At 40.4% G+C, this 14,153-nt stretch overlaps 1 protein-coding gene across 1 annotated transcript in view; it reads right to left on the bottom strand.

Annotated features, from left to right (window-relative positions):
- Positions 1–14,153, bottom strand: part of LOC144520692 (piezo-type mechanosensitive ion channel component 2) — a 32,513-nt gene that overhangs the window by 14,645 nt on the left and 3,715 nt on the right. The window contains exons 7-25 of the mRNA XM_078254605.1: positions 13,244–13,285; positions 12,947–12,979; positions 12,136–12,248; positions 11,698–11,873; positions 11,198–11,374; positions 10,919–11,083; positions 10,181–10,381; positions 9,879–10,083; positions 8,922–9,023; positions 8,645–8,810; positions 5,454–5,697; positions 5,233–5,329; positions 4,597–4,756; positions 2,930–3,019; positions 2,703–2,791; positions 1,770–1,835; positions 1,398–1,510; positions 1,116–1,236; positions 161–235 (exon numbers count right to left, since the gene is read on the bottom strand). Of these exons, the coding sequence (XP_078110731.1) occupies positions 161–235; positions 1,116–1,236; positions 1,398–1,510; positions 1,770–1,835; positions 2,703–2,791; positions 2,930–3,019; positions 4,597–4,756; positions 5,233–5,329; positions 5,454–5,697; positions 8,645–8,810; positions 8,922–9,023; positions 9,879–10,083; positions 10,181–10,381; positions 10,919–11,083; positions 11,198–11,374; positions 11,698–11,873; positions 12,136–12,248; positions 12,947–12,979; positions 13,244–13,285 (2,435 nt within the window). The remainder of the gene's footprint in view (positions 1–160; positions 236–1,115; positions 1,237–1,397; positions 1,511–1,769; positions 1,836–2,702; positions 2,792–2,929; positions 3,020–4,596; positions 4,757–5,232; positions 5,330–5,453; positions 5,698–8,644; positions 8,811–8,921; positions 9,024–9,878; positions 10,084–10,180; positions 10,382–10,918; positions 11,084–11,197; positions 11,375–11,697; positions 11,874–12,135; positions 12,249–12,946; positions 12,980–13,243; positions 13,286–14,153) is intronic.

Raw genomic sequence — 14,153 nt, 5'->3', positions numbered from 1 at the left:
AACGCACCCGCGCCAGGCGCTTCACGCCGTGCGCTTAGATCATTAAAATAGGGCCCAGAAAGTCATTCAATAATACAATATTACTTTCACACAGAAGTTTACTTGTGGTAGAATCCAGTTGTTTGTTGTGAGTGTAATGCAGTGACTCATGTTTGTTTACCGTTTTCCTCCTCTCCCTCTTCCTCCACAGTGCTCTCATCCAGTTCATCCTCACTAGAGTCCGTTCTTTCAATGCCTGGAAGAAAGAAGATTTTATTGTTAAATCATTTTAGCAGTTGGGCCATCTGTCCAACAGCAACAGGATGTCTGGCCAGAACTGACCCAGGGTTTCTGCAGGTTTTACCAAGTCAAATTTAAGACTTTTTAAGACCATTATAAATGAAATTTAAGGCCTTTATCACAACATCAACTAAGCCCTAAATTCAGTTTTTTTCAAGCCAAGTATCGCTCAACTTGCATCTCCCCAAAGATGAAGAATAAGATCCGTTTTATGTCTGTGGTACAATCCGAAAAAGACTTGTGCCAATAACACGAAAGCTGATTGGCTGCAATATAAGTTGCGTGTTGGGCTCTTTTGTAGTCATAATACAGCAAAATTATATTTGGACTAGCGAAAAAAAAGAACTACAACACCACAGAATGTGAAAATAATGAGCATAATGAGGTAGCGTTGCATGGACGTAGGAAAATTAAGACCTGTTTAAAATTAGACCTAGAACACAATACTTTCTAATTTAAGACTTTTTAAATTGTAGACTTTTTAAGACCCCGTGGAAACCCTGCTGACCTTTCCTCAGGTGCCATAATGTCCTCCTTCACACAAGAAATATTTAAATCTGACTGAAAGATTAACCAAGCACATTAATGCTCCGCAGAGGGTAAACCTTTGGATTGTAATGACCCTCTATCAAACCTGGGACCTTCCAGTCTCGGAATTGTCTCTAAATGTTTAAATCCTCGCCAAATCACTTTGTATAATTTATAACTACATGAAACATGCTGTGGTTCATAGTAGCGAATCTGACATTTGAACTCAAAGGCTGACTTTATTATTAAGACGGACTACAGAGGGGGATTAGACGCTGTTACATAAACACCACATGTCCCTCTCTCACCCTGCTGTCCCTGCAGCTCTCTCTTAGCTCTCTTCTTCTCCTCTTTCTTTATTTTTTTCTTCTCCTTCTTCAGGTCCTTCAGTGCCGACTTGGAGCTGGTGATCCAGGCGTCGTAGGCCAACTGGATATCAAAGACACAGACACACCTCTCAACTGATGATGTTACAACATAGCAACAAATCTGTTTTAAAGTATGACCCTTGAACATATGGAAAACATGAATATGTATCATTTTCATTCGTCATTAGTTTTTTGCGTTCCAGGGGTTTTCCTGGCTCTCACCTGGAAAGCAGATTTCTTCTTCGGTGGTGGTTCCTCTTCTTTCTTCTCTGTAACTTCCTCCTCTTCCTCCTCGCTGTCACTCTCAAACAGGTGGTAGCCACAGTTGTTTTCCACTGCATAAAACAGAGCAGTGTCACAAATGAATCACTATGCATACTGTTGAGCTTCTGAGCAGGCCATCTGATCCAAAGCTGCTCCAGTACCAGCAGCTCAGTGTCTGTATTTACTGTTTTCTTACATAACTTGGGTTACAAAATGTCTCTCTGACAAGATTCAAGGAGATGGAACGTTAGGAAATAGCAGAGCATTCTTCATTCACTCTGAAAGCACTGAGCAGTGTTTTGGTTCTGTGGTTGTGATGTTGCTGCTCACCTCCTGGCTGAGACACCCAAGGCTTCCACCATTTTCCAGCGTCTCTCTTTGCCTTCTCATCATCACCTGGAAAACACAGATCTTAGAGTTTAGACCTTGCAGATATTTGCTGATTGTCTCCCTTTTAATGATCAAGATTGAAGAGTTTCATAAAGTAAACACTTTTACACCAATAGATCTCAGTGAAAAGTGCATCATTAAACATCACGTCTTTCATCATAAAAACAAACTATGTGTCTCAAACTTATAAGGATTAGAGCAGAGATCTTCAACAGGGGGTCCTCAGAGTTACTGCGGGTAGGGAGGGGAGCGCCAAATTATTGAAACTTTTTTTTCAATAATTATAATGTCTTAACATGGATCCAACATATTATTAGCAAATATAATTCAGCCTATTTGTGAAAAAAAGACAATGATGATAGGCGTACTGGCCTATAGGTAAGGTAGTCACTGAGATAGCCTTCCACAGATACAGTTAATTCTAAGATTCACTGTCACATCACTGATTTATAAAAGCATGTGAACAAGTCATATTTTAATAGCTTAGTACTCTATGGCCAAAAAAGGTATGTAGGCATGTATTAAGGCTTTAGGCCGCCCTACATGTTATTGCAGGCCCAGTTTAATATGCAACTTCATTTTATACAATATTTGTAATAGGGGGTCCCTGCTCCACCTCTCTCTTGAATACCCCTGGATTAGAGCTTTAATAAGAGATCTACATTTTCTCATTAGATTGCTCCTGTAACAAAAGAGAACCGTATAATTTTTTTTTTAAATCTATTTATCTATTTTTGGTTAGTATACGTGAAATAAAACAGACTTTGTACTAAAAATATTTTTCATGGACGGTGCTTATGAAATTGTAAATGTGTGCTCATACTTTGCTGGTTTATTAACAGTAGAAACAGAAAATAGATTCACTTGTGTTACCCAGTGTCACCTGCTCTGGCTCAGCAGGAAGCGCTGGTTTGTCTGCTGCTGCAGGCCCACTCTTCTGTTTAGATTTGATCTTCTCCATCCTACAGGAGGAGGGTAGAAAGGCAAGTTAGTTGCTCACTGTTCATCTGTTGGTCGTCATTAAAACTGTGTCATTGTATTCATAGATTCGCAGTTGAGTTGAAATGTTGTAAATGTACTTTATGGTTAACATGTCTTACTGTTTCTTCAGAGTCTCCACAGATTTCTTCTCCATCTCCAGTCTGGCTGCTACCTGCTTCTTCACTCTGGCCTCAAACAGCTCAGCGCCCCTTGGAGGTAGAGAGAGGTAGAGGAAAAGAGCACGACTTACATTGTTGTGGGCACCATGTCGTCATTTCATCACCGCTACATGTGGTTATTTTTACTACTTTGTTTAGGGGTTTATGATCTCTTATTAGAATTATTGTGACAACTACAACTAAATTGATTGTAACGCAACATCAGACAAAAAAAAACTGAGGCTCCATTAGAGAGTCAGGGAATGGATCGGTCATACACTTAGGAAGGATCCGAGGAACATAGCAAGACAAGCTCTGGACTATAATCCCCAAGGCAAGAGGAAGCTGGGGAGACCTAAATCCAACTGGAGGTGGTCCACGCTTGATGAACTGACCAAGACGGGGACCTCCTGGCAAGAAGTAAAGACCTTAGCGCAGGAGAGTGAGGTGGAGAGCCATGGTGGACGCCCTATGCTCCCAAAGGGGCCAAGAGGATTAAATGAATGAATTAGAGAGTAAGTTTCCTTCCTCGCTAAATGCGACACTAGATCCACAAGCAAAATCATATTCTGGTGTCAGCTACAGTCACTCTGCAGAAATGTTTCAATTATTTTACAGGTTTAACTTTTCAGAATAGTTTCCTAATTTTCGAGATGTTTCCTAAATGGTACTAATGATAGGCAAAACAGAGGCAGAATTTAAATGCAACATTGTCCATTATTTATTTCCAACTAATTGCAAGCATAACATTGAGAATCTTTAAGTGAGTTCACAGCAGGTCAGCTGAACATGCCAAAATGTGTGCAGAATAAAGTTTCCAATAGAGCTGGGCAATATATCGATTTTATATTGATATTGTGATATGAGACTAGATATCGTCTTAGATTTTGGATATCGTAATATCGTAAATGGCTTAAGTGTTGTCTTTTCCTGGTTTTAAAGGCTGCATTACAGTAAAGTTATGTCATTTTCTGTTACCAGACTGTTCTAGCTCTTCTATTATTTGTACCTTTATCCACTTAGTCATTATATCTACATTACTGAAGATTATTTATCTAAAATCTCACTGTGAAGATATTTTTTAAAGCACCGATTGTCAACCCTATAATATCGCCACAATATCGACATCGAGGTATTAGGACAAGAATATCGCGATATCTGATTTTCTCCATATCGCCCAGCCCTAGTTTCCAATAATAAATTCATAAAGAATGAATATTTACTTGCGTTTAAATGAAGCTCTGTGTCTAGGAAATTACAATTTTCCTTACAATTAGAACCAAACTCTTCTTACCAGGAAACATGTTTGAAATGATTGAAATGATCAATAATTACTCATAAAATAGAGCGCTACAAAAATGTCCCCTCAACAGCTGTGAGTGAGTGCTGCTTCATCCAAAGCAAGTTGGACTCTTTTGCCTATCACGTCCCTTTGGTTTCCCTTTATAAACTGTATGCAGACATGTTAGGTTGGGTTTAATTTATCAAACAAAATTTCAAGTTTCAATTTTCAAACATTTACCCCTCGTTGTCATTTGTACCCCCTCATCCTAACTGTAAAGTTTACTTGCTGCTGCTTTGTGTATGTAGTGGGGGACCTAAACAGGAGGTTTGTGTGAAGTACAGACCTGGAGGCCAATATCTTAGAAGACTTAAGGTCAGACACCACGTAGAGGAAGTAGTAGCTGAGGAAGACCCTCCTCTGTGCCAGGAGGAAAGTGAAACAGATCGCATCCCAGACGATGCCCGCCTCACCCTCTGGCAGCTCGCACTCATCGTCAGGAGCAGCTGCATGACGGAAGAAATATTTTTTAGTTTTTTTACTTGTACTGCCGTCATTTAACAGGACAGATTAAGATAGGAAAGTGGGAGAGAGAGGGGGGGGAGATGACATGCAACAAAGGGCCACGGGTCAGAATTGAACTCGTTGCCACTGTGGTGAAGACTGAGCCTTTGTACATGGGCCGCACGCACGCAGGAAGAAATATTTTAACAAAATTATTAAGGGACATCAAAAGGTGCTCAATAAAGTCTCAGTTCCCTGTTTTCTTTATCCTCTACAGACTATAACTCTGACTTTTGTGACATGAATTCAAGTTTATTTTTAATATTAATATCAACCAAATGTGATAAGAAAAGATGAGATACACCTTTATTGTTCCCCGGCGGGGAAATTTGGTTGATCATGACCTGTATACTTTACAAACACAAGAATGTACTAAGATTTAAGATATCCTTTATCATCATCTGTTACAGACACTTACGGACGTCGTAGCCTTTGATGGTGCAGAACATGCTGAAAGCCTGAATTAACCAGCAGCCGTTCTTCAACAGGCTGTCCAGGTAGGCACAAGAACCGAGCTGGTCACAAAAAAACACAGGAATGGCAAAAAGAGGCTATAATTGACAGGATAGAGTAAAAAAGCTAACAAATTCAGTGATGCGTGTCTTAACTACTGCACTCGCTTGCAGTGCGGTAACTCACAGACAGCAGGTTCTTCATGGCGATCACAAAGCAGGTATAACCGATGAGCCAGTCCCACAGACGCAGGATGTATCTGACAGGCTGCATCAACACGCTGCCTCCAAACAACATGAAGTAGAAACAGGCCACCAGGTAGCCCAGACAGAAGATGTTGATCCGTGTGGTGCCAGTGATGAAGATGAGGCACAGCACCAGCCAGAAGAAATAGCTGAAAACAAACACCTTCACCATGTCGAGGTAGCACCTGAGGACCAGACAGAGAGGGACACTGAGAAAGAGAAGCATAAAAAAAATACTGCCAGAACACATAAAAACACATGAGTTTTTTCTTGGGTAACTGTGAAAAATATATGACAATACCTCTAAAAAGGTACTAAAAAAACCTTAAATATCGTATAAAATTGCTTTCTTGCCAAGCTATCCGTTTCCCTCTGTTTTCAGTCTTTATGCTAAGCTAAGCTAACTGTCTCCTGGTTGTAGCTTCATATTTAGCGTACAGAGTAGAGTGCGGATCAGGCCGCATTTTTCTGTCCGAACCCGGCCCGCGTCCGACAGAGCAGTAACCGAGCCCGGCCCGAGCCCGACAGGCATTAAGATATTTATATCCGAGCCCGACCCGAGCCCGACACTCGGGTTTTTTCTTACTTTTCTTTACTTTCTTTTCTCATACTAATGACACACGTACGTTTGTTTAAGTGTGGAAAGACCGCTTTTATTAAGCAACTGTAGGGCATTCGGAAATGTCAACAGATGAGCGCATCAGCGCACACGGGGCAACAAGCTCACGTTAATAAGCTATTTAATTTAAAATGTTCAATGCCTTATCACGCTGATGTGACCAAGCCCGACCCGAACCCGAACATCATTTCTAAATATCTGTCCGAACCCGGCCCGGCCCGTCGGGTACCGCCGGATCCCGACGGGCTCGGTTCAGGTATCCATCCTCTAGTACAGGGACAAGAGTGGTATCAATCTTCAGTAAGAAGATATCTGCACTTGAAGGTATCTACATAAGAGTGACATGACACTGTCATGAACACATGACACTGTCATGACACATGAACCCTAACCCTAACCCTAATCTTAACCATAACTTGTCATGACAAAAACCGAATGACACTTGCGGACAGAAGTGTTATGTCATAAACATTTATGACTTGTTCATAATGTTTATGACACGTTCATGACAGTGTCATGTCACGCTTATGTAGATACCTTCAAGTAAAGTGTAACCCAATCTTCTCATCAAACTCTCGGCAAGAAAGCAATCAAGGGTATTTCCAACACTTGTGTTAATAAATGTTTGTTGTTTTATATTTGTTGCAGGCTATATATACATCTCATGCTTATTTTTGTTGTTGATTAATTTATAGATTCTTCTTAATTAATTGATTATTTAAATTACTTAAAAAACTCAAGTCTGACTCAAACACCAACTTCCTCAGCCAATGAAACAACACAGCTTCTTTGCATTGTCTGTGAATCTGGTGAAGGCTAGTAGCAGAAAGTGAAATAAAGCCTATAAACGAAATGGGAGACGTCCATGAGTGCTTATTCAGCAGTTTCAGTTTACCAGAACAGCTTTTATGAGTTTGAACACACACATAAATTAATGATCTAACTTGACCCCTTAATGCTCCTTAAACGACCACAAACCAGAGAGATGGACTCACAATATTCTCCACCTGCAGTTTAATTTACAGAGCAGGAAGAGATGTTTGAAGAGATTAAGTGCTGGATTATGGAGTTCGGGCTATTTCCTGTTCTTATCTCAGGTCTATAATGTAGTCTTTGAGGGTGAGTCACGTTCAGGGAGAGGAGAAAATAAATTGATCAAGACCAAGACAAGTCTGAGATATAATAGAAATGGAACCAAGACTCTACTCCTGGTTAAAAAAAATACTTACTATACTACTAGTAATAATAATACTAGGATTTTTCTTTTTTACAGGAAAGAGGTTTACATGCCTGTAAAAATAGCAGGACAGTTGCGTACTATCTGGTAAAGTCAGTAGAATATATGAAGATCAGCCTACTGGTTACAAACAGGCTTTGGTAGTGAACGACACAGTGCTGCAGATCCGGTGTTTTTAGCTGAGTTAGACAGTGATGATGCTGTTTTGCCCTCATTGTTTAATGTGAAGCTAGCTGGAGGCAAGGTTTTGGGGGGAACACATAACTCCCCCGCAAAAAGTTGAGCGTCAGACACTCAATTTCCTGAATTTTGGGGAATTGTTATGCAACAATTTGTGTAGCACAAGCAGACTTTATATTTCTGAAACTGTTTTCCGCAGATCATTTGTAGACATTTCCGACCGCACTTGAATGCAGCTTCATTTCACAGAGAAAGAGAGAACGAAAAGAGTTGTGAGCTACAAGGTAAAGATGGTATGTTCCACTATAGGGGGGTCTGAAATCATTGGGAAACATATTTACAGGTAAGAAGGATATATACATGTTTTGAGCCCCCTGAACAGTTATTTTTGACCTCTTTGGGGAGTGGGTTGTCTTTCATATTTTTTTGAAGAGGGACAAATCTACCTCTTCTAAATATTGGGGGGACATATCCCCTGCATCCCCCACGAAATCTACGCCTATGGCTGGAGGGAATGTAGCCCCAATGTGTTTTATTTTAAAGATTATTTTTTGGATCATTTTAAGCCTTTATTTGTATAAGACAGCTGAAGAGATGAAGGGGGAAAGAGAGGGGGAATGACATGCAGCAAAGGGCCACAGGTCAGAGTCAAACCCATGGCCGCTGCGTCGAGGAGTAAACCTCTATATATGGGCGCACGCTCTACCAGGTGAGCTACCCAGGCGCCCAGCCCCAATGTGTTTTACATGGACTGACTGCGTCAAACTCTCTTTCCATACAGTTTATGGTTGGACTCTGTTAAACAAATAGCCTTTTAAATGCTTGTGTGCTCTGATTAAGTTGGCATGCAGTTAACACACCAGTCATACTTAACTCCTGGCTGTTTTGGAAGAAGGAAATAACGACAGTAACAGTTGAACTAGCTTTAAAAGTGAGTTGTCTTTAAGTGCTGTGAATAGAGACTTCACAGTAGTAAAATACTTTCATTCAAATGTTAAATTTGTACATTTAGAACCGATTAAAAAATGTGCAATTCATTTGGACTATGGACAATCATGCGATTAATCACAACATATAAAAAAGATGTGTTTCTGACCTGCAGTGAAGGAAGTTATTGACAGGTATGAACTGGTTGAAGGAGCAAGGATCCAAACTACGGCTGATCTCAACGTTGTCTCCAGCCAGCAGTCGCACCGCCGCTCGGTTCTCCTCCTCAAACACCTGCCACTGCAGAGACGAGCAGAGCAACAGGAGGTGGTCATCTGCAGAACACAGGAGAGAGAGGAGGGACTCAAAACCTGACATGAGGAATTACAGAGGAGGAAAAGGTTCAAAGTCAGGACAGAAAAGAAAGAGAGTAGAGCTAAACTCACAGAATATGAATGAAGGATCGGGTCTCATGGCGAAGTCAGGCAGGTAAAACCACTTAATAACATTAGAGGTCAAAGGTTGAACTGCGGTTCTCCAGGGGTAATCTGATGAGAAAATAGAGTAAAGTGGAATGGCATACAATGAGACTTAAATGCAGGACTTTTGCAAGCAGTGACATTTAATCATTTTAACATTTCTGTTAATTAATCAGCAATTATTTTGATAATTGATTGATTGTTTCAGTAATCTTTCTGAACAAAAGCACCAAACATTTGCTGGTTCCAGCTTCTCAAATGTGAGAGTTGGATGCTTTTCTTAGTCATATACAGTATGGTAGTACTGTAAACTGAATATTCTTGGGTTTCGGACTGATGATTGAATAAAAAAATCTATTTGAAGATTTTAACTTGGATCCTAATTATGAGATCTTTCACTATTTCAATGTATTCTGACATTTCATATACCAAACAATGAATTACTTTTCTCTGTTTTCTATCATTATAAACTTGGACTGTTGGTTGGATAAAAGAAAATTGATATTATTTTACTGCCTAAACCATTGATCAGTTAATCAAAACAATGATTGAGAGATTAATCAATGAGATATTTCGTTCATGCTATGTGTTCTTTGCTGTGATGCTTTGAACAGTTTTTTTTATTTTTTTTATTGAGCTCTTGTTTATCAATCAGTGTAGATGGTACTAAAGCTTTTTTTCCATTTGATTTTCTGTTTGAGTTACACTTTCGGTGTCACTCTTTTCTTTATCACTGCTCATGCTATCCAGTTCCTCATATGTTTTTTTTTTATGCATTCTTTTCTGTATGATAGTGGCCATTACACACACCAGGTGTTTAAAACAGCAAATATTAAAGTTTTTAGGAACTAGATATAAATTATATATAATAATATCAATAGTTTATTTCTACAAAAATCACAGAGTTATTCAAAAAGCCCATACCGACACAGACAGCGGGAGGGATGCCAATGCAAAGCAGGTACTGCAGCACCATGAGCCCAGCAGTAAAGCAGCAGTATTTAGGCCACACCTCCCCGATGGCCTTCCTGCGTCGCCGTGACAGAACAGCCAATAAGGCGCAAGAATGGAGCAGGGCATAGAAATCCATCCTTTGACCAATCACATTGACCGCCACGATTAAACTGAACTAAGAAGAAGTGTTGAGAAAATGTTAAGAAGTCAGTGTCAGGTTCGTTAAACAGTTCAGATACACACAGACACACACCTCAGCCCCTAAAAAGTACCTCCAGTCCAAATTTGTAGAAGCAGAAGTTGACAAAGTACTTGATGCAGGGCAGGACGCCGTAATCCAGGTGCTGCCTTGTGATGCCCTGGAAGATGATGCTGAAGGGCGGGGCATTCAAATTGTTATGGAGACGGAAGTAGAGCTGGTGCCGATGGACAGTCGCCTCGAATGACAGCAGCCCGAGCACCATCAGATGGTTCTAAAACACAGAACACGCTTTTTAGAGAAAAGCTGATCCGGGACACAAAAGTGAAACTTCAGTTGTATATCTTCGTATCGCTGAGGTTGTTTGGTCCTGCTGTTCTGTCTGCATCTTATTCACAAAAACAGGGAGTTTACTTTCCCTTGTTACAAAAAGCTATTTTAAAATGTGCAGTTTTACCTCCAGTAAATGCAGTCAAGTGTCGAGTGTGTTAGAGCCTAAACCTGGTTGAGTGTACTTGATATTATATAATGGAATGCAATAATGGAATGGGGGGGGGCTTTTCACTTTATTAGACAGTGACAGTGGATAGACAGGAAATGGGGGGGGAAGAGGGGATGACATGCAGCAAAAGGACATAGGCCGGACTCGAACCCGGGCCGCTGCAAAAGACTCAGCCTACGTGTGGCGCACACTCTACTAGGTGGGCTAGAGGTCGTCCCATGCAAAAGCAGCTTTGAATGATGGCTGTGATTTAAAAGAAATGTCAAAAAGTTGTATGTTTTTAAGACTCTGGCAGGTGTGTCACCGTACCCTGAGGCAGGGGAGGATCCTTCCCTCACATTTACGCAGCGCTCCACACCAGTAGACTGGGTCCACAGGCTCAATGTAGAGAATAGACCTCCTGAGCAGCTCCACCATGTTCCTCCTCAGCTCTGCTCCATCATCCAGGCCCGAGCTGTTGGACGGCACCAGGCCCTGAGATACAAACAACGTTAAAGCCCACTGACAGGTGATCAAGCTGTGCAGCTGTCAGAGCATTATATACATTGTAGGTAACTGTTGCAAACGCACACAGTTTTGGATACTCACAGCTGTGCAGTTGGAGGAGTAATCGAGGGGTTTGATAACTTTGAGCTGGTAAAACATCTTGCACACCACCATGACACAGGCCCACACAGCAGAGATGCTGGATGCCGCAGGTCGTAACCGCGGGAACGGGACCGCAAACACCCACAGAACCAGGAAGAGCAAGTTCATTAAAGAAACCTGTGAAAAATCACATTGTTTTACTTTTTTTCCTGAAAGTCGTGAGTAAGCACAGAACACCACATTTGACCGGAGCAAAATAACTTCTGGTTACAGTGACTCTTTCCACAGAATATGTGAGTATATGTTACTTTAGGCTAAAAAATCTGTCTTTTATTGATTGATTTCCACTTTCCACTTCTTGCATTAAGGAAAGGTGTAGATAAAGAGAAAGAAACTAATTTTATAACTATCAAACCAGCACTGAGTAAACCAATATCAGGGGATTGTTCTTTGGCAATTTGTACACATGCACGCACGCATGCACGGATCAAACATCCCACCTCTTGCAGTGACACCCAGATGATGCCGGTGGACACGATTTTGAGGCTGTGGAGCTCCAGCAGCCTCCAGCTCTGCTCCTGGAGCCTGTGGAGTCCTGAAAGAGCCTCAGTGAGCAGCAGGCTTGCCCGGTCCACAATCACAACCCACTTGTCCTCACGACTGCTGGGGACAGTTTCTGGGAGGAAGAGAAGGAAGCAAGGGTAGAAAAGGACATCAGACATAATTTGAACATCATCTCTCATACAGCTCAGACAGCTAGACAATCGTGTATGATACATTGCAATATCTGTGTAACAGAAGAAAAAACACAACACTGGATGAAATACATATTGTTGTAAGAGAGCCCATTGTTATATAATGCCAGATCAATAATTTGTCCCAGTCCTAATTGACCAACACAAAAGAAGAGCCATATTTTTGTCTTGAGCTATAGTTACCCTCCTCTGTTGTCTCCTCCCGCTCCACAGCTCCTTTCTCTGAGGAAGTTTGTAGTCCAACGCTGTCCAGTGTCTCCTGACTTTTCCCATTTCCCATTTGCTCCTTCACAAGCCTGGAGGACAACAGAAAATATCTTAAAGTGCTCATATTATGCTTTTTGGCTTTTTCCCTTTCCTTTATTGTGTTATATGTCTTTTTTGTGCATGTAATAGGTTTACAAAGTGAAAAAGCCCAAAGTCCACCCCAAAGGGACTTACCATCTCCAACAGAAAACACTGTTTTTACTTCTGTGACAAACGTGCATCACTTTGTAACACACGTTATAATGCTCGCCTAGTTGCTAGCATGGCACGCCCTCATTCTCTGCTTCTGATTAGCTAGCAGTCCTTACCTAGCTACTCCCAACAAAGATGGAATAGAAGTGAGATGCCTCACTCTGTAGCTAAAACAGAGAGCTCAACACACAGGGTGAAAAGAGGAACTGCAGCAATGTGTAGTACGACAAAAAGATGGTATTTTTTTGAAAATTAAACCATGTAAACCTATTTTGATATAACCTATAAATACAATTATGAACCTGAAAATGAGCATAATATGAGCACTTTAAATATTTACACAATTACTGCATCCTACTACTTACAAAGACTGAGTAGACATCAGTTGTCATAGGAAATATTTTTTTTATACCTCACCCCAAAATACACAAAATATGTATGAATATGAATTGAATATGAAACACGTATAATACAGTATGTACTGTAGACACAATTGCTGATCCGTAGACTAAACAACAAGAATCAACAGCCTTACCTTTTCTGGAACTTTGCAATGTTTTCTTTAATGCTGGGAATTAAAGTAAAAAGAGAGTTGTGTTAACATTACAATACCGTCACGTCACTAATTACCTCAATGTTTAATTATTTTAACACAACCTAAGCAGGACTTATTATTCTGCCTATACAATTCAATACATTTACACCAAATGTGGCCAGCTCACTGATGAAACAGTGATTATATCTACAGGCAATAAATCAACTGCGTGAGATAGAGTTAATTGTGATCTGAAATGTGAGTACACATTTTTGGAGGAATAAATGCAGCTCTTACGTCTCAGATATCACATTGACTGAACTCCTGAGCTCTTCTTCTCTGGGTGGAGAGAAGGATGGAATAGATAACATCAACATGAGATCAACATGTTTAGCGGTCGACCACAACTTATATAACGTACATACAGGCACAACAGTAAGTGCTTGTTTTATAATCCAAGAAAGAATTGCACTTCCTTAATGGTACTGGTTTATATGAAGCAGGCTCTGTAATTAATGTCTTTACACATTTACTGTAATATAAGTCATATGTTAAATCTATGTTATTTCTACTTGCCAGATATATTTAGCGATATCAATTAATTAATCAATCACATTTTATGTGTGAAATCACCATTAATCATGGTCTCAGTGCACTTTACAATTAAAGGAACACAGAAATAACAGGCAGCAACAAAACAATTGAAAAGCATTAAAGTAATAATAAACAATACAAAACCAGCAACAAAAGAGAATAAGTGAAAAAGGTTTGTTTGTGAAGGACGCAGAAAGGATGGTGTGTTATAGTTGACTATAGTATAATGAATAGAGGTGGGTTTTCAAACTAGATTTAAAAATGTGAGTGAGCTTCTTTAACATGTAGTGGGAGGCCATTCCAAAGATGAAGGGCACGGTAGGAGAATGGTCTATAACCAACTGATTTTTTTTGTTTGCTAGGGGAATGACCAGGAGACCAGTATCAAGAGAGTGAAGAGTGCGTGCCGGTGTATGTGGTGTAATAAACTCAGATAAATAAGGCGGTGCGAGTCCATGCAGGGCGTAATATGTCAAAAAAAGAATCTTAAAGTCAGCTCTAGCTTGCACTGGGAGCCAGTGAAGAGAGGCCAGAAGGGGTGTTATGTGATCATATTTTCTAGTTTTTGTCAGGATTCTGGCTGAAGTGTTCTAAGCAAGTTGAAGGCCTCTAG

This window comes from Sander vitreus, chromosome 7, assembly GCF_031162955.1.
Source record: "Sander vitreus isolate 19-12246 chromosome 7, sanVit1, whole genome shotgun sequence".
NCBI lineage: Eukaryota > Metazoa > Chordata > Actinopteri > Perciformes > Percidae > Sander > Sander vitreus.
This window is presented reverse-complemented; position numbering and strand designations above follow the sequence as displayed.